Raw genomic sequence first — 22,977 nt, forward strand, 5'->3', positions numbered from 1 at the left:
AAGAAGAACCTTGGGAATTCATTAAGGGAGAGCACAAAGCAGACGTTCATAGATGAAAATCTCAAAAGGTCATTTGGAAAAAGACTGTTTTCTTTACCTTTCGACTGCCACCGACCTTATGTGGCTAATGGTCTCCTATGTGACCACATATTCAAGCCGGGCTAAAAGGGAAGTCACTCAATTAGGCTCAGAATGAAAGGAGGCTGCAGAGTGGCTGGAGACGGTAGAAAAAGCAAAAGGAAACGCGGCGTGGATATTAGGTCAGCTTATTACCTATCTACCTGCTAATCACTTCGCATAAAGCCTCAGCAGGAAATCATTTTGTCTCCAAATGAATCACAGCTTTACAGCAGTTTTATAATAAAGGAAATGAGAATTCTCTCCAAGCTGCATTGTTTGGAGGGAAGAGGCTGCAGGCAGAAACTCAAACAGGGGATCTGCAGAATCTACAACTCTATGACACAAAAATGAACTCAGTGAGTGTGTGTGTGTGCACTGATGCATCAAGCAGGAAGGCAGGATGAAAGAAGGAATCAAGAGGCAACCCAACAACTCTTTTTCTCTTTGAATTTTGATGGTGCATTCAAATTGCAAAGATTTCAGACTTCTGGAATTTTCTTAGTAAGTCGTAAAGTCAGATAAGATCCTTTCATGAAATGGGAATTACAATTTTACCTGAGTAACTTACTTTGATATAAAGACCTAGAAATCGTATGGTAAACATTGAGTGTACAAAAGTAGAACAGAGTGTATAAGGGCAGAAAACCACAAAACCAGTTTGAGATCCTCAAACCAGGACAGTGGGAGGAAAGAAAGAAGGAAGGAAGAGAGAAAAGGATGGAAGGAGGGAAACAGACCTCTGCAACTCCCTGTACGATATCAAAGTTTGGTGCAAAGACAGTACTTGCAACTAGCTGTCCCCCTGGGTATAAATCTCAGCTACACCTCTCCAACCTGTGTAACTATGGGTGAGTTCATTTATGTGTCGACCTGGTTATGCTCATTTGTTAAAGAAAAGATTCTGATAGCCATTTCTTTCTTTTTCTTTTTCTTTTCTTTCTTTTTTTTTTTTTTGAGACAGAGTCTTGCTCTGTCACCCAGGCTGGAGTGCAGTGGCACGATCTCAGTTCACTACATCCTCTGCCTCCCAGGTTCCAGCGATTCTCCTGCCTCAGCCTCCTGGATGTCTGGGATTACAGGGGTATGCCATCATGCCCGGCTATTTTTGTATTTTTAGTAGAGATGGCGTTTCACTATGGTGACCAGGCTTGTCTCAAACTCCTGACCTCAGGTGATCCCCCCCACCCTTGGCCTCCCAAAGGGCTGGGATTACAGGCGTGAGCCACTGTACCAGGCCCCAGTTCTTAAGACGATTTGCAAGGATACAGGCTCTGGCATGGGATAGGTTCTTGAAACATGTTAATTTTTTAGTTTTTTATTCCTCGTTCTTCCCTCTACAAGAGATACACAAGAGATTAGCTGTATCATGGTTGTGATAAGAAGGCAGAGGAGAATAGTGGTATCCTGAAAATGCAATTACTCTGCTTACTGCAGACACCAAAAAATACTGGGCAATGTATACCCCTGCTTTCAAGCCACCCCCACCTCTGGCATTTAGCAGGCACCCAGAGAGGAAGAGTGGATCTGTACAACAAAATTCTCTTGTGCAAAAAGAGTGACAGAATAAAAAAGCAACTCACATCAGAGAAATGAAATCTGGGAGAATTGCAGGGATTAAAAACCAGCTCTTCACACTCTAACCCTTGACGAGAGCATGCAGAGAGATAAACACATTGGTGTTTCATGTATTTATTAATTGTAGCTACCATCATCTCAGTGGCCATAGATTGTATTAGAACAGAAGATGAATAAGGCTAAGTTCATGATAATCCTTACTGGAGAGGATCAGATTAATCCCATTTCAAACAGGCATCGATCACAGAGATACACAGAATGTTAACTAAAGGGCTACATGAAATATGCCAGAGGACAGTTGATAGTTCCGTGTTCCACTGCACTGACTCAGGAGGCAAGAGCTCGGGGAGGAGGAAGATGGCAAAGGGCAAGGCTGATGCGTCTAAGCAGGCATTTGGGAGATTAAAAATAAAAGAGGGAAGGAATATGAGGAAAGGGGGCAATGAGTAGCTGCAGGAAGATGAAAAAACATGGAAATTCAGGGCAAAAAAAGAGATCAGGGAAGTGAGAAAATAGAGAAAAAGAACAAAGTGAAAGGGGGACCAAGTAAAAGGAAGAGGAAGAATTAGAGAAAGGGAAGGAGAGGGAAACACAGTCAAGAAAAGATATGAACAGACATTTCTCAAAAGAAAACATGCATACAGCCAACAGATACATGAAAAAATGCTCGTCATCACTGGCCATCAGAGAAATGCAAATCAAAACCACAATGAGATACCATCTCACACCAGTTAGAATGGCAATCATTAAAAAGTCAGGAAACAACAGGTGCTGGAGAGGATGTGGAGAAATAGAAACACTTTTACACTGTTGGTGGGATTGTAAACTAGTTCAGCCATTATGGAAAACAGTATGGCGATTCCTCAAGGATCTAGAACTAGAAGTACCATATGATCCAGCCATCCCATTACTGGGTATATACCCAAAGGATTATAAATCATGCTGTTATAAAGACATATGCACACGTATGTTCATTGCAGCACTATTCACAATAGCAAAGACTTGGAATCAACCCAAATGTCCATCAGTGACAGACTGAATTAAGAAAATGTGGCACATATACACCATGGAATACTATGCAGCCATAAAAAGGATGAGTTTGTGTCCTTTGTAGGGACATGGATGCAGCTGAAAACCATCATTCTCAGCAAACTATCGCAAGAACAGAAAACCAAACACTGCATGTTCTCACTCATAGGTGGGAACTGAACAATGAGATCACTTGGACTTGGGAAGGGGAACATCACACACCAGGGCCTATTATGGGGAGGGGGGAGGGGAGAGGGATTGCATTGGGAGTTATACCTGATGTAAATGACGAGTTGATGGGTGCTGACGAGTTGATGGGTGCAGCACACCAACATGGCACAAGTATACATATGTAACAAACCTGCACGTTATGCACATGTACCCTAGAACTTAAAGTATAATAATAATAATAAAAGAAAAAACTAAAGAAAGTATCTGCCTGAACCATAAAAAAAAAAAAAAAAAAAATGCTGACTGGGCGTGGTGGCTCATGCCTGTGATCCCAGCACTTTGGGAGGCTGAGGCAGGCGGATCACCTGAGGTCGGGAGTTCAAGACCAGCCTGACCAATATGGAGAAACCCCGTCTCTACTAAAAATACAAAAATTAGCCAGGCATGGAGGTGCGTGCTACTCAGAAGGCTGAGGCAGGAGAATTGCTTGAACCCGGGAGGTGGAGGTTGTGGTGAGCCGAGATTGTGCCATTGCACTCCAGCCTGGGCAACAAGAGCAAAACTCCATCTCAAAAAAAAAAAAAAAGAAAAGAAAAGAAAAGAAAAGGAGTAGCTGGGCACAGGAGCCAAGCTAACCAGAGCCAAGGACAGAACGACATGGAAGAGAAGCAGCAGCAGTAAGGCAGGGAGCTTGGTGACATTCACGTCATCCTCTAATTAAATGGGGGCAACTGCTTTTTATGCACCTGTGCCCTTGATTCAGAAAACAGCAGCAGCCTGAGAAAGGACTTATTGTGAGGGTGGTGACTCTCGGGAGGCTGGTGGCCATCACTGCTTACATTTACCGAATATACCCTGCAGATTAGGTGCCCTGGTGTTAGAATACCTGTCTATATGCAAAGTCAAATCGTTAGCATGTGTGCACAGGGCCTGGGGGCCCTGTCCAGGCAGTCACTTCAGAGCCATGCTCTGCTACCATTCCCAGGGCCATCTGCAGGGCTGGAGCACCTGCACATGTGGCTGCTGTAAGGCAGTGATGGAAATTTGTTCTTTGTGGTCAGCCCAGGCCAGGCATGGGTTGGGGCTGGAGTGTCCCTCACCTCTCACTAAACAGCAGCAAAGGAATTGGTGGTGGATGTGCGAGGAATACAGAGTGCAGGAGGAGTGAAGGGCTGTACAGCAATCGTGATGGAAACGGCTGAGGGAAAAAGAGGCATTTAGGATAAAGCTAGATAATCTATTATTTATAGTCTCTGTGATCCTGATGAAGGGTTTAAGGTGCACCTTTCATAAGATCTAGCTTCTGGCTTTCTCTCTCACACATTTTCTCTATTTTTATGCCCTTCCCATCTTCGTTTTCCCTGGCAAATTCCCACTCCAGTTTCACAACTGATTTTCTCTTGTGTTCCCCACTTTTTGCCAAAGTCCTGGTGGGCTTTGAGACCGCTCTTTCTTGCTCCCAGTAACACATCAATCTCACTTTTTTTTTTTTTTTTTTTTTTTTTTTTTGAGACTGGAGTCTCGTTCTGTTCCCAGGCTGGAGTGCAGTGGTGCAATCTTGGCTCACTGCAACCTCTGCCTCCCGGGTTCAAGCACTTCTCCTGCCTCAGCCTCCCGAGTAGCTGAGACTACAGGTGTGCATCACCATGCCGGGCTAATTTTTTTTTTTTTTTTAGTAGAGACAGAGTTTCACCATATTGGTCAGGCTGGTCTCGAACTCCTGACCTCGTGATCCACCTGCCTCGGCCTCCCAAAGTGCTGGGATTACAGGCATGAGCCACTGCACCCAGCCCAATCTCACTTTTATGATGGCATTCAATATATCCCACTTTCCTGATTCTGTGTCTTTCCTCCCGGATCTCCTCTTTTAGTCTGTCTTCCTTCTCCTATGGTGGCTGCAGGTCCAACAGCCTCTTACAGGAAAGCCACATTTCAGTCATCTTTGTATCTCAGTTCCTAGCTCCGTGCCTGGCACATGGTTATGCTGAACCAATTCTTTTTGAACGGATAACAGATCCAATCTTATGTTCTCCTGTCCTTGTCCTCCCATGGTTTGCTCTGTTCATCACAGCTTCTTCCCAGCATATCTCTCTTCCCTCCAAACCTGCTCAAGAGAGCTGGACATATGATTCTCAATCTTTCTCTGTCCCTCTGGCTCTTGTCTTTTTTTTTTTTTCTTTTGAGATGGAATCTCGCCCTGTCACCCAGGCTGGAGTGCAATGGCACGATCTTGGCTCACTGCAACCTCCGCCTCCCAAATTCAAACAATTCTCCTGTCTCAGCCTCCCGAGTAGCTGGGATTACAGGTACATGCCACCACGCCCAGCTAATTTTTGGATTTTCAGTTGAGACAGGGTTTCATCATGTTGGCCAGGCTGATCACGAACTCCTGACCTCAAGTGATCGCCCTGCCTCAGCCTCCCAAAGTGCTGGGATTACAGGGGTGAACCACCACGCCCGGCCTCTTGTCTTAATCTTAAACTCAATCCTGAATTTCTCAAATCCATTTTAGTTTAAGTCTGTATTTCATTTTATTAGGCCCATTACCCTCCCTTCCAAGTCCAATCAGCAAACACATAGCTGTAAAATGTTGAGAGACCTGTTAAACATATTAAGTTTTGAGAATTGAAACAATCCAAAGAAAAAGTATCATATCTTCTCACCCTAGTACTTCAACTAAAACTCATATTTATTTTTAAATAATGGAGGGAAAGACATAACTTTGAGCAAAAGTCATGTTTCTTTTGCACAGGGACTCATTTGTTTTGGATTTTGGGGAGCCACCTTGGAGATTGGGGAGTGGAGGAGGAGAAGTTCAAAGCAGCCAGCTTTGTGGGAATGGTCAGCCCGACCAAGATTTGCTCAGTGTCAGTCTTTCTAGGCAGAGTTTATTTGAAACCAAGTTCAAAAGCTATGGGCAATTTGCAAACCAATTGAATTAGTTCATTGATTCCTTGGGCCTTCTTCCTAAATGAGTCTATGATCAGGATTTCCTAAACTTCTACTAGAACCACTATTATGTGATGATCTATCCCAATAACAACTATTTATTAAAACAATTTCTTCTTCTTCTCCTTCTCCCTCTCCTTCTTCTTCTTCCTCTTTTTTTTTTTTTTTTCTGAGACAGAGTCTCATTCTGTTGCCCAGGCTGGAGTGCAGTGGTGCAATCTTGGCTCACTGAAACCTCTGCCTTCCGAGTTCAAGCAATTCTCTGCCTCAGGCTCCCGAGTAGCTGGGACTACAGGTGCACACCACCACACCTGGCTATTTTTTTTGAGACGGAGCCTCACTCTGTCACCCAGGCTGGAGTGCAGTGGTGTGATCTTGGCTCACTGCAAGCTCCGCCTCTAGGGTTCAGGCCATTCTCCTGCCTCAGCCTCCCGAGTAGCTGGGACTACAGGCACCTGCCACCATGCCTGGCTAAGTTTTTGTATTTTTAGTAGAGACAGAGTTTCACCGTGTTAGCCAGGATGGTCTCGATCTCCTGACCTTGTGATCTGCCCCCCTTGGCCTCCCAAACACACCTTGCTATTTTGTGTGTGTGTGTGTGTGTGTATTTTTTGTAGAGAAGGCATTTTGCCATGTTGGCCTGGCTAGTTTTAAACTCCTGAGCTCAAGCAATCCACCCGTCTCAGCCTCCCAAAATGCTGGTGGGATTACAGGCGTAAGCCACTGTGCTGGCCAATTGAACCTTTATTACGGATTATTCCAGCTGATGGAGGGTTGGCTATCTGGTTGTGTTGTGCATTTTCCTATTCCACTTTTTGGACCCCTGGACTGCTTCTTTCTGTCTGGGGCTGGGAGCCTGAGGTGAGGAGCACACTCACCTCCACCACGTGCAGTCGTCCCAGGAAGCCATCCAATTGCACAAAGACCAAAGAAGACTGGAAATCCCATTCCTTGACTTCCTGGTTCTCTTTGAAGTAAGTGTGGAGATTCTCCCTTCTGTCCTGAAACTCTTGCTTGAAGAAGCTCAAAGTGTCTGAGACTACTTGCAGTTTTCTCTGACTTTCTTCTATCTCACTTCTCAGCAGGTCTTCTGGGCTGAGATAATGAGAGGCCTGGTATACAAACAGATTAGTATCAATGAGCAGGTGCAGACATCCTGTAACTTTGCAACACCAACTCTGAACTGAATCATTGCCCAAGTAATATTTTTCATGGGGATAAGAGAGGAATCATCTGACCTCGCTCTCCATTCCACATGTGGACTGAGACCTGGGTTTTGGCCAAATAGTTTTAGTGACTGAAGCTACAGTGATGGGCTCAGGAATGGGCAAGTAGCCAGAGACAAGGAAACACAATAAGACTTTGTTGGGCTGGCTGGGGCTGGAGCAGGTGCCCTTTCCCAGGTGTTCTTTTGTGACTTATTGGCTTTCAATAGTAAAGTAATTCGAGTGCAAGAATTATTTGGACCATAATTCTTTTTCTGTCTTGAAGAGGCTTACACCTGGAAAACTGAAAAGCTGGAGCTATAGGGACAGCCACCTTCACCACTACAGGGTGGGTCCCTGTGTCTGGCTGACATCATCTAAGGCCACATTGCAAGTCAGGGCTGAAGCCAGGCTTACCTTAGACTTTCAAGGCACATGAGCCAATATGTTTTCTTCTTTTGCTCTTACTTTTGGTTTGGGTTTTCTTACACTTTCAACGAAAAGAGTTCTGGCTGATAAACATGGAGTAATGGAAAGGCACTAGCCTAGAAGCAGTCAAACAGCCTGGGCTGGGGTCCTGGTTTGGGTGTCTTTGGGCAAGTCAGTTAACCTCCCTGAACTGTAGCCCACATCTTTAAAGAGTATAATAAATAATAAGACCTTCCCTGCCCACCTTGCAGGGTTTATCTGATGATTGATGGAAATCATGAAGGTAACAGGATTTTGCAGCCTGCAATGTACCCCACAGACGTTAGTTATTCTTAGTTACTTATTAAGCTTGTTCATTATTTTCTCAGAGACACAGCCCCTTAGAAGAAAAAGAAACTGGTTTGGAGAGATCACCCAAACCTCCTTAAGCTCTCTAGTTCTTTTTTTTTTTTTTTTTTCTTTTTTCTGAGATGGAGTCTCGCTCTGTCAATAAGTTGGAGTGCAGTGGTGTGATCTCGGCTCAATGCAACCTCCGCCTCCCAGGTTCAAGCGATTCTCCTGTTTCAGCCTCCCGAGTAGCTGGGACTACAGGTGCACGCCACCACACCCAGCTAATTTTTGTATTTTTAGTAGAGATGGGGTTTCACCGTGTTGGCCAGGATGGTCTCGATCTCTTGAACTCATGATCTGCCCGCCTCTGCCTCCCAAAATGCTGGGATTACAGGCATAAGCCAACGCGCCCGGCTCTCTAGTTCTTTTGAAGTTACACTCCTCAAGGTTTACACTGCCCTGGTTGGTGCTACAAGGGTCTCTAAGAAGAAGGAGCATGAAGTGCATAATCTAAGAAGCTGCTTCTCAATAGCTTATGGGTACCAGGATCTTACCATGTGCAGGGCACATGCATTGTCACATTGAAGCCACAAATCACCCAGCAACCCAAAAAGAGATAAGGTGTTTTGTTTTCACCATTGTACAGAGGAGGAGAGTGAGGCACAGAACAGGAAGTGATTTGTCCTGGCACACAAGTGGTATACTGGCTACCAAGTGGCAAAGCCAGGGATTGTTACAGCATCACCTGACGTCACCTGACATCAGAGGCTGCACACTTTACTGCTTAGGCTTTGCTGCTGACTCCATTACCAGTCCTTCTTCATAGATCATTAAGGAGGTTGAAATTCACCACCCCCACTTATCTCCTCTTAGGCAGAGGGGAAGGGAAGACAGGACGGCTCAAGTGTTCTAATATTACTGAAATGTCTTTGTAAATTATTGGCTTCTGAGAGTAAAATACTGTAATTCAAGTGTAAGAACTCTTTGGAACATAATTATTTCCCCGCCCACAGAAAAGGACACTTGTCTCTCTCCTGTGACTAGATGCCAACCACCCCCCAGGGAGCAGTTGCTGGGCATCCCCGGGCAGCCCACCTGCTGGATAAGAAGGTTGCAAATCTCCTGGAGCAGCACAGTCAACCTCCCCGGGGAGCGGTAGCACTTGCAGGTGGCCCAAATCAGACAGACCACGTGGAGCAGGGGTCGCAGCCGAGGCTTCACCTCCGGAAATTCTGCATTCTCTAGAGTTTCCAGGTGGTGCTGGAGCGGTATCAGGTGTACATGGATGTCCTGTGCCTCTGCTAAAGCTGGAAGGAATTGGAGATGGTCAACCATTCCCATCTGGAGCCTAATACCCACCTGGTGGAGCCCTAGTCCCTGGGAAGTAAAAGATCTGCAAAGCAACGAGTACAATTTCTCCCTGAACTGAGAAAGCAGAGAGAAGGCTGGTTCCAGAAAACTTCCTAGCTCTTATGAGGAAATATGGAAACTGGAGAGCCCTGAACAACTAGGATAATGATCCGAAGAGTTCTCTCTTGTAACAGTCCTCTAAATGGACTTCTCCCTGGCCCTCCCAGCCTCCATCTGGTGCTTGGTAGGTAGTAAATATTTGCCAATTACTTTGCTGCTATCTTTGAGACGATACAAGTTTTAGAATCAGAAAGACCTTCCTTCAAATGCTGGCCTAGACACTTGGCAATGGTATGACTTTGGGCACGTTTTAACCTCCCTGAGCCTCAAAAATAGGCCGAGCTGTAATCTGTTCAAAGAGTCCTTGTGAAGGCTGAAGGCAGTTCAACAGGAATCTTTATAAACAACTAGCACAGTGCTTGGACCAATGCAGGTGTTTTGATAAATGGTGGTGGCTCTGATGAATATTCACTAATAAAGAGTCTTATTATTATTAATAATAATAATAATAAAAAGAGAGCATAGAGACATAACATAAATGGGTTATGGCAAGGTTCTGCTGGTTTTCAAAGCCAGGAAAATCTCTTACCATCTCCTCTGAATACAACCAAGGAAAGAAAGGGGCATCTAACCAGTCGTCTTGTGGTGATTGACAGGGGAAACTAGGAAATCCAGCAACACTGGATGCTAATATCTGCATAGCAACTTAGAGGGAATGCAAAAGGTCACTGGACAAACTAAGCTGGAAGAGCGAGTTTATAAAGGCTAGTTCTGTCCTGGGCAGATAATCAGGTGGTATCATATGAGAGTAGGTGGTCTTAGGTGATAGTATGTGGATGAAGCTCTGCATTCATCCTAAAGGGAACTCGAAATATACACTATTTAGCAAGCAGTTTCAATATGCCGGGAATTGTTCCACTTCCTGTCTATGAGATATTTACCATCTCACAGAAAGCCCTGCAAGCCAGTTTTAGTACTTTAGTACTTTATAAGTGAAGAAATTAAGGTCTAAATAACTTTCCCAGGGCCCTCCCACGAAACAAACAATCCCATCCAGCTGAGGAAAAGGAAGACGACTCACAGTTTATTACATTGAACCCTCGGCTTCATGGAGGCTCACCATACACAAAAATATGTTGATGTGTATGTTTGTACTTTACAACCCCAATGAGGCTGTGGAAAGCAGTATGTGAATCAAATTTTTGCAAAGTCAAATGTCACAGTAAATTGATTAGGGCAGGGATTTTCAAGAGGAGGAGCTGATGGTGAATATTAGAACCGCTGTATTGGGGTGGGGGATTTCAGAATCCAACAGTCATTCTAATGAGCGCCTGCTCTTGCTTCCGTAAGTGCTGAGAGAAAAGAGGCTGAGACTGTCATGCTATAGGAGCTTTCTCTTTATGATACCCTGTTTTGAAATCTTTTCAAAAATCACAGTCTCTTTTAATTATACCAATTAGCACTGCCTTGATTTTTAAGAGCACAATACTTGAGAAAAGGGTTGACCATCCTACCCAGGATGCAATATCCTTGGATGACAAGGCGTGTGAAGAGTGAGAGAGCGAGCTGGGCTCATACCTTTTTTTTTTTTTTTTTTTGAGATGGAGTCTCACTCTGTCACCCAGGCTGGAGTGCAGTGGCACAATCTTGGCTCACTGCAACCTCCACCTCCTGGGTTTAGTCTATTCTCCTGCTTCAGCCTCCCCAGTAGCTGGGATTACAGGCATGCACCACCACGCCCAGCTAATTTTGTATTTTTAGTAGAGACGGGGTTTCACCGTGTTGGCCAGGCTGGTCTCGAACTCCTGACCTCAAGTGATCTGCCTGCCTCAGCCTCCCAAAGTGCTGGGATTGCAGGCATGAGTCACTGTGCCCAGCTGGGCTCATATCTTTTTAAAGAATGTAAATATAAATAGCAAAGTGCATAGTGATCTCCAGTGGTTGGCTGTAAAGTCTTTAACAACAGATTCTTTGAGGACAAACATGTTTATTTGTAGCATATGCCAATTTCTATGGTGTAAATATTCCCAGTATTCCTACCATGTCCATTTCTAGGTTACCGATTTGACTTCGCTGAGTGCTGCTTGGGAGAATGGGGGTGCAAGGGTTAAAACAATGCATACAGCAGCCCTTTATGAGCCACAGCAAACCAGTGCGCACTGGCTCCAGCCAGCCCTTCTTTGTGTGCCTTCCTTTGCACACATATCCACCTACACACATCCTTAATTGCTGCTGTGTGAATGGGACCCCTCCAAAATTCAGGTGTTGAAATTTCATGGCCAATGTGATGGTGTTAAGAGTTGGTACCTTTAAGAGGCCATTAGGCCATGAGAGCTTCTCCCTCATGAATGGGATTAAGGCCCTTATCAAAGAGGCTTCACATAGAGTTGGGCTGGCTTCCCCTTCCACCATCTGTCAGGTGAGGACACAGAGTTCCTCTCCTCTGGAGGATGTGGCACCAAGGCGCCATCTTGGAAGCAGAGACCAGGCCCTCACCGGACACCTAACCTGCCAGCGCCTTGATCTCGAACTTCTGAGCCTCAAGAACTGTGAGAAATAAATTTCTGCTCTTTATAAATTACCCAGGCTGTGGTATTCTGTTAGAGCAGCACAGATGGACATAGAAACTTGGCAACCAGGCTGGGCGCGGTGGCTCATGCCTGTAAACCCAACACTTTGGGAGGCCAAAGCAGGCGGATCACGAGGTCAGGAGATCAAGACCTTCCTGGCTAACACGGTGAAACCCCGTCTCTACTAAAAATACAAAAAATTAGCCGGGCCTGGTGGCGGGCGCCTGTGGTCCCAGCTACACGGGAGGCTGAGGCAGGAGAATGGCGTGAACCCGGGAGGCAGAGTTTGCAGTGAGCCGAGATCGCACCACTGCACTGCAGCTTGACAACAGAGCAAGACTCTGTCTAAAAAAAAAAAAGTTAAATGGTAATAGCCCTGGTTTTGGCAAATGATACCAGCTTTCCATTTATGGCAGTGATTTAAAGTTTTCATGTTGTCTAGTTAGGTTAAATTGGGAGTCAATGTAGAGAAAAATATTAAGCAATACAGTGCTACAGATTGTACATATGTACAGCACATATAAAGGAGATATGTGAATGCCTAAAAATTGACTATATGAAATGACAAAGACCTTTAAAAGCACATTTTGACCTGTGACACTGAAGAGCAAAGAGGAGATTTCATAGGAAAAAGGGAGAAGATGCACAGTGCCCCAAAGGAAGGGAGAGAGAGTCCCGAAAAAATTTACCTACTTCTAATCATAGACTTTGCTGGCTTGGCAATTTTGATAAGAGTGGATCTTGCCTGGTGCTCAAATGGCCAGAAAAATTGCAGTCCCATCTGACAGTAGGAACAGAAAATGCAGAATGGAGCCAGAAATGGAATAGAGATTTCTCAAGGAGCCGAAGGTGGAGGGACCTGAATTCCAGAAGTGAGAGATAACAACACGCATTTGTACAGTGCAAAGCAGCAGCTGTAGGTAGGTCTGATGGAAGAACTTCCTTCTAGTAGTTTCCAGACCCTGAAGACAGTGCCCAGAGAAACCTTTGACCAGACCCAGGAGTTCCCAGTGTGCCAGGCAGGTACAAGCACTTAGTTAATGAGGGGTTCCAGCCAATAATCCCAGGTCCTGGAAGGCATGGTCAGGCTGTCTTGCAAGGGTAGTCCTTGATTAGGACAGATGGACTTCCATGACCACACTGGAGTTGGTCACACAGGCTCCATAATGGCCACCCCAGAACTGTATGTCCTGTGGTCCCAGTGTTTGAAAGACACAAAGGGGCAGCTCCAGGAACACTGCTGTGTTCAGTCAATAAGTTCTTCCACCTGTATAACCTCACATGGACCTTGAAAAGTGGGTAGAAGTGTATGCTCCATAACCATCACACGTACTAAAGCTCAGAGGAGCCGGGTGAATTTGCCCAAGGCCCTACAGCAGTGGAACTGCAAACAGCATAGCTCTGTTTAGCTGCTCTCCTGTATCTAGATGTGGTGTTCTTGTCACCATGCTAGTTTGTGTCGGGTTGGAAGTTTATAAGGACTTGAAGTTGCTGAATTCAGACAGAGAGAGGTGAATGCATCATTCAACAGTAAATTTGAGTCAAACACACTTGTGAAAACACTTGCTGGTCCTCACCTGCAACAACATCTCTGTACATGGCTTTGAAAGCTGGAAAGTAGCTACTCTGAAGCTTGTCCAGGAGCTTGGCCATGCCCCTCACCTTTATTGTTCTCAGTTGATTATAAATGTATTGCAGATCTTCATACCTGCAATATCAGGAACAAGGGTGAATCCAGGTAAGCATCAGGAAATGCCAGTCACACTGTAATGGCCCATCGTCACACAGAAAGAGGAGCCCTGCCTCAGGGTGCTTCCACAGAGGCTGTGCTCCAGCCCAAACAGCCTGGACATCTGTTCCCAGCACAGTGAGGGCAAAAGCCTGAGCTGGGAACATGGGTTAAAAGGGGCAGCTCCAAGAAACACTGTTGTGACCATCTGGTGGCTCAAAAAGCTTGGCAGCTGGAGGTCATTAGCTCTGGCAGTAAGGTTGAGTCAGGGTGAGAGAGGCGTTATTGGAGCAAGGGTGCTAAGAGAAGGGCCTTGCAGTAGGTCAGCAGAATGATCAGAAGCCAGGCAAGAGCATGGAGCATCTCAGCAGGGTGGTACAGACAAAAGGCTGGAGCCCTACAGGCATGTCTGGTCATGTGACACCGATAATCTCCATTCCATGTGAGGACAGACACATCTGCCTCTAACATCTGTCTGTCTCCTTTTGAGTAAAGGATTTATTAGCACAATAATAAATAGGAGTGAAGACATAGGGAGGAGGAGGCGGAATAAGCAAGAGCAGGAGCAATAATGAAGCCTTTCTGGACAAACATCCTGGATGATGAACTTTCCAGCCCTACGAGTGATGAACTGGGGCACAGGAAAGGCTGTTCTGCACCAACTCCCCCAAACCCCTCCGTCTTCAGAACTTTACAAAAGGTGTGTGCATGTGGCCTCAACTGTTCAAGGAGAAGGGAGCAGACAACTTAGAAGAAAAATGTTAAAGAGAGTTGATTAATTTTACATGTAGTCCAAAGAGCCTTTGAAAAAATGTGAGAAGACATACTGATGTTAGCCCAGGAAAGGGAAAATGACTATTGAATCTGGGGGAAAGTGTGCATCTCCCAGTCTATCAAAAAACTCTGTTGACCCAATGACACAGAGCTGTCTCCCTCAGTGATGATGTGAAATACCTACAGGGAAGAACAGGCTCAATGGTGGCTTAACCCAGGCAAGCTCTAGCTTTAGTCTCTGTAAGACATCTTCACCCCAGAGTTCCAGCATGTGCCTTCCTGCCTACCTGCTCTTCCAGAATTCCAACTCCACCTTAGGGGTGGGATTCTCCCCTTGTAAGAGTGGCTGGGAAGATTCTCTCTTCAGTACCACCTGGACTTGGTAGCTCCATTTGATCACTGCAGACTCAATGGCATAGATGACTGACTTATCTATAGAATCCAAGCTGTGAAAGACAAAACAACAACAACAACAATAACAACAAAAACCCTGAAACGTGAAAATAACCCTGGGTGTACCCCAAAACAGAATCCCAAATGTGAAAAAAAAAAAAAGGTGAGAAATTTCATCTAGCCCATGCATTCTTAACTTTTATGGATAATAGTCTCTGTTGACTAGTCAATGAAAAGTACAGACCCTCTCTCCAGAAAAAAGAAAAAAAAAAGCTTGTGTGTGTGTATATACATTTTTTCACACAGATTCAGGGCTCATCAGTATTCTGAAGACCAGCTTAAGAACTTTGAATGCCAGTATGTTGTCCTGCGAATGCAGGAATACCTTGGACAGAAAACATTCAGATGACCACCCAATGCTTGCTTGAATCCTGCCAGTGACAGCAAGCTCTCAACTTCACAAAGCAGCACATTTCTCAGTAGGTTGGCTCTACCAAAGAGAACGTTTGTCTCTATACTGAACCATATGTACCTCCCTGTGATTTCCTCATCTTGGTCTTAGCTCTGACCTCTGCAGCAAGAGGAAATAGGTTATTTCCTCCTTCACAAGGCTGACAATCAGCCACCTGAATACCACCATCATGATTTCACTTGGTCGTTATTTTTCCAGTGAAGAATAGAATTCCCAAACTTTCCCCCTCATACAACTTCTAAAGAAAGTAACTTAGCTATATTTGGAAGTGGTTAACTTTTTAAAAATACATTTTGGTCATTATTTTCACAGTCTTAACTGAAAATGATATGTGCAAAGAACCCAGGACACAATGACAAAGAAAGAGGACATACAGTTCACATTTTTATGTCAGAAACCCACTTCCACTTAATTAAATTAAATTTATATTAGCTGAGAAATGATATGGCACAAGTGATTGTGGAAGGTATTAAAGGAAAAAGACACCTACTTCCCCTAAAATGATCCAGCCTTTTGGGAAATTATCAAACTTGAACAAACCGAGATAAATTCAGCAATGATTATAAACACACACTGAATGTTAGTAAGTTAAAATATAAAGGGACTAGAAAAGGGGTAGTTGGAATTTATTTATTTTGAAGATTGGATGTCTTTATTAAACCACAATAAGTTTTCCAGTTAACCGGGAAATTACTTCAAATTGCATATGTAGGAAATTACTTCCGATAGAAAAAACTCATTATAAAGTACATTGTTGTATTTTATAATGCATTGCATGCATTACTGTTGCATGCATTACTTATTCTTCGGATCAAATAATGGATCCTGAGTACACAATGTTGACAGTAATACACTGGGAAACTCCTGACAGTGTGGTAGACCGAGCTCATGTAGGAAGGCTATCTGTTGCCACAAGTACCTGGAGATGCTGAATAAAATATAACAAAATATACTATTAATATTTATATACGCAGCCCGGCTTGAAAAGGGAAGAGAATTCCCAAGGGATAGAAACGAAGAGAACTCGAAAGTCAGCATGGTAAACAGAAGCTGATGGTGGATTTAACTTCTAAAAGGAGACGAAGCTGGGGTTTTAATGCCCACTCAGGGGCAGGAGGCATGAATTCCCAACAAAGCCAGGTCCCAACAAAGCCAGATTTGTTACTACTTGAAAAAAGACAAAAAAAATTCCTCAGGACGTGTAAAGTCTTCAGCTGCTGGGGGAGGAGGGTCTGGAACTGTAACAAGAGTCAGCAGCGTTAGTTCTGTGACATTATGCACTGAGTAAACACTGGGAAGAGTAAATGCTGGAAAGTTTCAGCTTTGCTGAAAGATTCTGTGTGTGCCTGCCTCCCAGACTGGACCTGGGTCTTTGCCAGTGATGAGACACTATCTTGATAAGCAAAATGCCGAAAGTTAGCGTGGTTGCGCTCAGCCCTGAAATGATTCTGAACGGAAAAAAAGGCCATGTTGCTGTAATAGCCTTGGAAGACTTCATGCGGTGGCTGGGCCAGGGAGTAACCAGGGTAAACACACAGTCCACAGTCTGAGGGTGTCGGCAAACAGAGCAGGCAGTAGGCTTGTGTGCAGAACGAGGAGATGTGCAGAGTCAGGAACAGACAAGTTGTAAGGAAAACATTCTGATAACCAGCATCTCCCGTATCTCAGAGGCCCATATGGCCAGACTGGCAGTACTTACACTGTCTCACTTTTGGAATCCACAAACTCCATTTTTTCTGAGCCTGCTGGAAGAGGCAGCAAAGTTCTTCCCTTCACTTGCTCAAGTATAACCGAGAGGTCACACTGGAGGCTGTGGGCGTGCCGCCTGACATCCTCACATACCATGTGGGGCCAGTTGAGGCGATTCTTCTCATTGGCCAGGACGGGTAGAACAACCTGGAACAGAGGTGCACAGGAAAGAAAGGCAGGCGTTCCACTTCTGAGAACTTAAAGCAAGCCTCATCTGGAAAAGGCTTATAAAGCTATATACAACCTTTTGCAGGTCACTCACTGTGCTGGATGGCCTAATAGTAGGGTCGAACATTATATATGACCTTGACATCTGATAAATTGGGGAGGCCCTTGAATTGTCTGCTTACAAATTTTCTTCCCATTCTGCTCCTGGCGATAAAGTCCTCTAGCCAAAAAACTCTTTATTGGCTAGGTGCGCTGGCTAATGCCTGTAATCCTAGCACTTTGGGAGGCTGAGGCGGGTGGATCACCTGAGGTTGGGAGTTCAAGACCAGCCTGGCCAACATGACGAAAACCCATTTCTACTAAAAGTACAAAAATTAGCCAGGCATGGTAGCGGGCACCTGTAATCACAGCTACTCAGGAGGATGGGGCAGGAGAATCGCTTCAACCCAGGAGGCGGTGGTTGCAGTGCGTCGAGATCACACCACTGCACTCCAGCCTGGGTGACAGAGTGAGACTCCATCTCAGAAAAAAATTAAAAAGAAAAAACAAAAAACTCTTTATCCAGAGGACCAGGCACAGTTACTGCTTATCCCTGAAAAGCAGACTTCAGTTCCCTGCCAGCTGGTGGAGGGATTTAAACCAGCCAATTGCATCCCCCAATGAGATCCAGGGACCACTACACCCTCTTGATCCTATTAATACAAAGTGTGCTTTCCACCGCCCCTTGTCGTTCAGCCTGTTCCCAAGAGCAATCCCGGTGTGGCTCTGCATGGCTCAGTGTCCTCCGCTGAGCTGTGAGTATATTGACTGATAAAATGCTGTCAATGGTGTCTGTCCTATGTCGGGTGTTGTATGGTTAGCCACCTCCATTACTCTTGGGCAGGAATCCCTCCCTCATCAACGGGGTGAATAGGAGGTGATTAAAATAGTCACAAAGGCCAGAGGCAAAAAAAGTAGGACACGTGCAGATAAACATGACCTTCTGTCTGCAGGTGGTAGGAGGGGCAGCTTGAAAAGGCAAGCAAAGTTGACGATCTTGAATCCATCTTCAGGGTGAACGTTAGGTGATTGTGGCCACCCAACACAGTTCCTTTTTTCAGTATTCATCCCCAAATCCATAGGAACCAAAGGGAACCAAATCTGAGCCAGTGAGAGTCAGGCCAAAGTGTCTTATGTGACTTTTCACAGAAGAGATGCCTTCTCTTTTCTGCTAGTGTGGAGCTTTTGTTGGTCACCTTCCCAACCAATACAGCCTTAGAATAAAGTTTTTTTTTTTTTTTTTTTTTTTTGAGACGGAGTCTCGCTGTGTCGCCCAGGCTGGAGTGCAGTGGCCGGATCTCAGCTCACTGCAAGCTCTGCCTCCCGGGTTTTTACGCCATTCTCCTGCCTCAGCCTCCCGAGTAGCCGGGACTACAGGCGCCCGCCACCACGCCCGGCTAGTTTTTTGTATTTTTTAGTAGAGACGGGGTTTCACCGTGTTCGCCAGGATGGTCTCGATCTCCTGACCTCGTGATCCGCCCGTCTCGGCCTCCCAAAGTGCTGGGATTACAGGCTTGAGCCACCGCGCCCGGCCTTAGAATAAAGTTAATATGGAGAAGAGAGTGCTTACAGATGGAGAAAGACTAAGTCTCGGTAACTTTGTTTGAGCTCCTAAATCAAGCTGCTCTTGAACTTTCCAAGCTAGTTTAAATTAAGTTTCTATTACCAGTAACTTCGAATGTTGTCAGTACACCAAGGCGGGCGGATCATAAGGTCAGGACATCAAGACCATCCTGGCCAACATGGTGAAACCTTGTCTCCACTAAAATACAACAAATTAGTCGGGTGTGGTGGCATGCGCCTGTAGTCCCAGCTACTCAGGAGGCTAAGGCAGGGGAATAGCTTGAACCCGGGAGGCGGAGGTTGCAGTGAGCCGAGACTGCACCATTGCACTCTAGCCTGGAGACAGAGCAAGACTCTGTCTCAAAAAAAAAAAAAAAAAAGAAAAAAGAGAGAAAGTTGTCAGTACAACTCACCAGGAATCTTTGACTGTCAAAATCTCACAACTGATGGAAGGAGAATACCAGAAAGACAAACAGATGCTCATATAATGTGTTGAGAAAGCTACCAATACATAAATAATCAAAAGGAAATATGAACTAATATGACTCATGATCAATAAGCCCCAGTGGCTGTGAAATAGAATACCTGGACCCAGCATGTTAGATTCTAGAGGATGGTCTTTGCCTGGTCTGTCTGGAAACATTCACTGAACTGGGAACTTACAACAATCAGTAAAGGGAGCTCAAAAAGGAAGGAAAGTTTACAAATTAAGCTTCATCACATTCGTGTTAAGAAAGAACCATTTGGACCGAGGGCAGAAGTCCTAACTGGGAAACAGGATGAACTGGAATTTTCCTAGGATCTCAAAGGCAGGGACTCTACCTTATTTAATTTTTATATAGTCACAGTTCTCTCTAGGATCTGGCATATAGAAAGCACTCAAGATGTTTATCAAATAACTGAATGTATACTATCTGAAGAAAAAGGAATAGTTGTGGGTGGGATTTTTAAGGGCTTTGAGTGACAGAAAAATAATGAATGTGAACTCTCTATGAAGTGAAAAGCAACTCATAGCCAGGCGCGGTGGCTCACGCCTGTATCCCAGCACTTTGAGAGGCTGAGGAGGGCAGATTGTTTGAGCCCAGGAGTCAGAAACCAGCCTGGGCAACATAGCAAGACCTCATCTCCACAAAAAAATAGAAAAATTGCCTGGTTGTAGTGGTGCATGTCTGTAGTCTCAGTTACTAAGGAGGCTGAGGTGAGAGGATTGCTTGAGGCCAGGGAGGTTGAGGCTGCAGTGAGCTGAAATCACGCCACTGTACTCCAGCCTGGGCAACAGAGTGAGACCCTGTCTCAAAACAACAACAACAACAACAAACCAAAAAACTACTCATTCATTTATTCAATGAGTATTTACTGAGCATCTACTATGTGCTGGTACTTTTCTAGGTGCTAGGAGGATACACTCATGAACAAAACAGTCAAACATTTCTGACCTCATGAAGCTTATATTCTAAGGGACAGACAGTCAAGAAACAGTAAATTCTGTGAATAAAGATAAAGTATGTGAAGGAAATCAGGAGTGTGGGTTGGAGTGGCTGCAATTATAAATGTTGAGGTTGGCCTCACTGAGAAGATAAGATTTAAACAAAGGCTTGGAAGGATAGGGGTACTGCTTTGCCTATCCTTGGGGGAAGTATATTGCAGGGAGAAGGAACAGCCAGTGCAAAGTCCCCGAGATGGAAGCATGCTTGGTGTGATCAAGGAGCAGTGTGGAAGCAAGGGAAATGGGGACAGAGTGATCCCAAAGACGAATAGGGGTGAGTAAAGGGAGTCAATTCACATGAAGCCTTGCCTGTGAGATTTTGATTTTTACTCTCAGAGAAATGGACATCATTGAAAGTTTTGAGCAAAGGAGTGCCATAGGCTAAGATTGCTTTGAGTAGGATCAACCAAGCTGCTGTGATAATAGGCTATAAGGGGGAAAGGTGGAAAAGGAGGCCACCTAGCAAGTTGGTGCTATAATACGGAAGACAGTGGTGTGGCACTGGGGGTAGTGGTAGAGATGGTAAGAAATGGCCTGATTCCATACAAATTTTGAAGGTATAGCCAGTAGGATGTCTTAACAAATTGCTTTAGGAGTCATGAGAGAAAAAAAAGGATCCGGATGACTCTAAGATTTGTGGCTTGAACAATGGGAAGAATGGAGTTGCTGTCAACTGATGTGGGGAGGAGTAAAGGTGGAGTAAGATCTTGAGAGAAGATCAGGAGCTTGTGTTTGCACATGTTAAAATGTAATATCTCGATTGGACTTTAAGATAGAGATGTTGAGTAGGCAGCTGGATATGCTAGTTGAGAGTTCAGAGGAGAAGAGAGGGCTGGAGATAACAAATTTGGGAGGTATAAGATATAAATGGCTTATGGAACTTTGAAATTGAATGACAGCCCCCGAGAAAATGGGTGTATATAGACAGAAGAGAAGACGTCCAGGGAATGAGCTGTAGGGCCTTCTGGTGTTAAGAAGCTGGGAAGAGGACGGGCGCAGTCGCTCACGCCTGTAATCCCAACACTTTGTGAGGCCAAGATGGGTGGATCATGAGGTCAGGAGTTTGAGACCAGCCTGGCCAACAGAGTGAAACCCTGTCTCTACTAAAAATACAAAAATTAGTTGGGCCTGGTAGCGGGTGCCTGTAATCCTAGCTATTCGGGAGGCTGAGGCAGAAGAATCGCTTGAACCCAGGAGGCAGCGAGCAGAGATCACGCCACTGCACTCCAGCCTGGGTGACAGTGTGAGACTCCATCTCAAAAAAAGAAAAAAAGAAGAAGTGGGGAAGAAGAGGAGGCACCATCACTGGTGATAGCCATGGTGATAGGAGGAAACCAGAAGACTAGTGTCCTGGAGCCCAAAGAAGAAAGTGCTTCCAGGAAGAAAGGATGATCGTGAGCTATGAGAAACGCGGCTCTCAGGTTAAGCCGAATGAGGACTGATTCAGGGTCATTCAATTTTGTCAAGTGGAGATCATCGGAAACATTGACACGTTATTTTATTCCTCTTCTGTGAAGTGTGAAAACCAAAGTCTGATGAGTGAGGATGAGATAAAATAGGAAAATAATGAGACACCAAGAGGAGACACACATTCCAGGAATTTTGCTATGAAGGGGGTCATAAACATGGGGTGACAGCTGGTGGGATGAAAGGAGCATTTTGCTTGATGAGAATAATCTAGCAGAGAGGAGAAAAAAATAGGAATGCAGGAGAGAAGAGGAAATTGCTAGAACGATCTCCTCAGGAATGTGTGGGACTCAGAGCACAGGCAGCAGTTTCAGCCTTAGGGTTGGCATCAGAGGGCAGCACAAACAGTTCACCTCTAGCAATGGACAGGATGGCAGAAGATACAAGGAAAGATGCTGCAGTCAACATAGACATAAGGGTTCGTGGACATGGTATTCTCATTTCTGTTTCTTAAAAAACCAAGAAAGAAGCAAGAGCATCTCAGAGTGAGGTTGAGAGGAGGTTTTGGACATTTGAGAGAAGAAAGATTTTTCTTTTCAAATTGTTCCTCAGGTTGGGAAATAGTGATCTAAAAGAGCAACAAAATATAGTTGGAATAGAAACAAAAATATAGAATGTCTGCTGGGAAACATAAAAGGTCTACTTAGGGGTTCAAGGTCGTGCATTTAAAGAGGAGCCCATTGGTTTTTTCTCTGGTCTGTTTTAATTTAATGGGTGCAGGTATGAAGTATGTAGAGCTGGGTTTTACCAGGATTGTGGTTGCACCAATTGAGTATGACGCAGTGAGGTAGAGGCCAGTACATCAGGAGCTGATGCAAGGGTATGAAGATCATGAAGGAGCATGGTACTCAAATTGGGTAAGAGAAGAGGCTGTGGGCATGGGCCAGGGCCAATGGGAAGGAGCCAAGGCCAAGAGATTGGAGCTCCCAGCAGGATCAAAGGACTGTTGTAGTCAGGGTATGAGAGGGAGTGAGCTGGAAAGATGGGAGTAATGGTCAGAGAAGGAGGTGCATAAAATTGGATAATGAGGTTGGTGGTTGTTGGGAATGCAAGGTCTGGAAATGGCCATGGAGGTGCTGCTTATGATCAGGAGGAGGACAAGATCACTGGAGGACAAAGATAGAGAGAACCCAGAGGCCAAGTGATTGGATCACTCATATGTCTTTGGAAATAACCACCTATTAGAAGTAATGTTGGGGAGAGTCACAGTGAGTTGAGAGGCAAAATCAAACACACGCGACGGTAGCACCATCTCTACAGGATGCAGCAGTGCGAGTGAGTCATGTCCTTTGATGACAGGAGATTGAAATTGGAGGCTTTTTGATGTGGATCTATAGCGGCAAGGAGGA

The 22,977-nt window shown here is 45.0% G+C and overlaps 1 protein-coding gene across 2 annotated transcripts in view; it reads right to left on the reverse strand.

Moving 5' to 3' along the window:
* Positions 1 to 22,977, reverse strand: part of DNAH9 (dynein axonemal heavy chain 9) — a 378,056-nt gene that overhangs the window by 351,101 nt on the left and 3,978 nt on the right. Inside the window, exons 2-6 of one of the 2 annotated variants that reach the window (XM_050764993.1) lie at positions 16,856 to 17,052; positions 14,579 to 14,737; positions 13,366 to 13,496; positions 8,904 to 9,115; positions 6,723 to 6,956 (exon numbers count right to left, since the gene is read on the reverse strand). In XM_050764993.1, the coding sequence (XP_050620950.1) occupies positions 6,723 to 6,956; positions 8,904 to 9,115; positions 13,366 to 13,496; positions 14,579 to 14,737; positions 16,856 to 17,052 (933 nt within the window). Of the gene's footprint in view, positions 1 to 6,722; positions 6,957 to 8,903; positions 9,116 to 12,481; positions 12,750 to 13,365; positions 13,497 to 14,578; positions 14,738 to 16,855; positions 17,053 to 22,977 lie in introns of those variants that run through there. The other variant, XM_050764994.1, reaches the window with a different exon arrangement.

The sequence above is a fragment of the Macaca thibetana genome, chromosome 16 (assembly GCF_024542745.1).
Source record: "Macaca thibetana thibetana isolate TM-01 chromosome 16, ASM2454274v1, whole genome shotgun sequence".
Lineage (NCBI taxonomy): Eukaryota > Metazoa > Chordata > Mammalia > Primates > Cercopithecidae > Macaca > Macaca thibetana.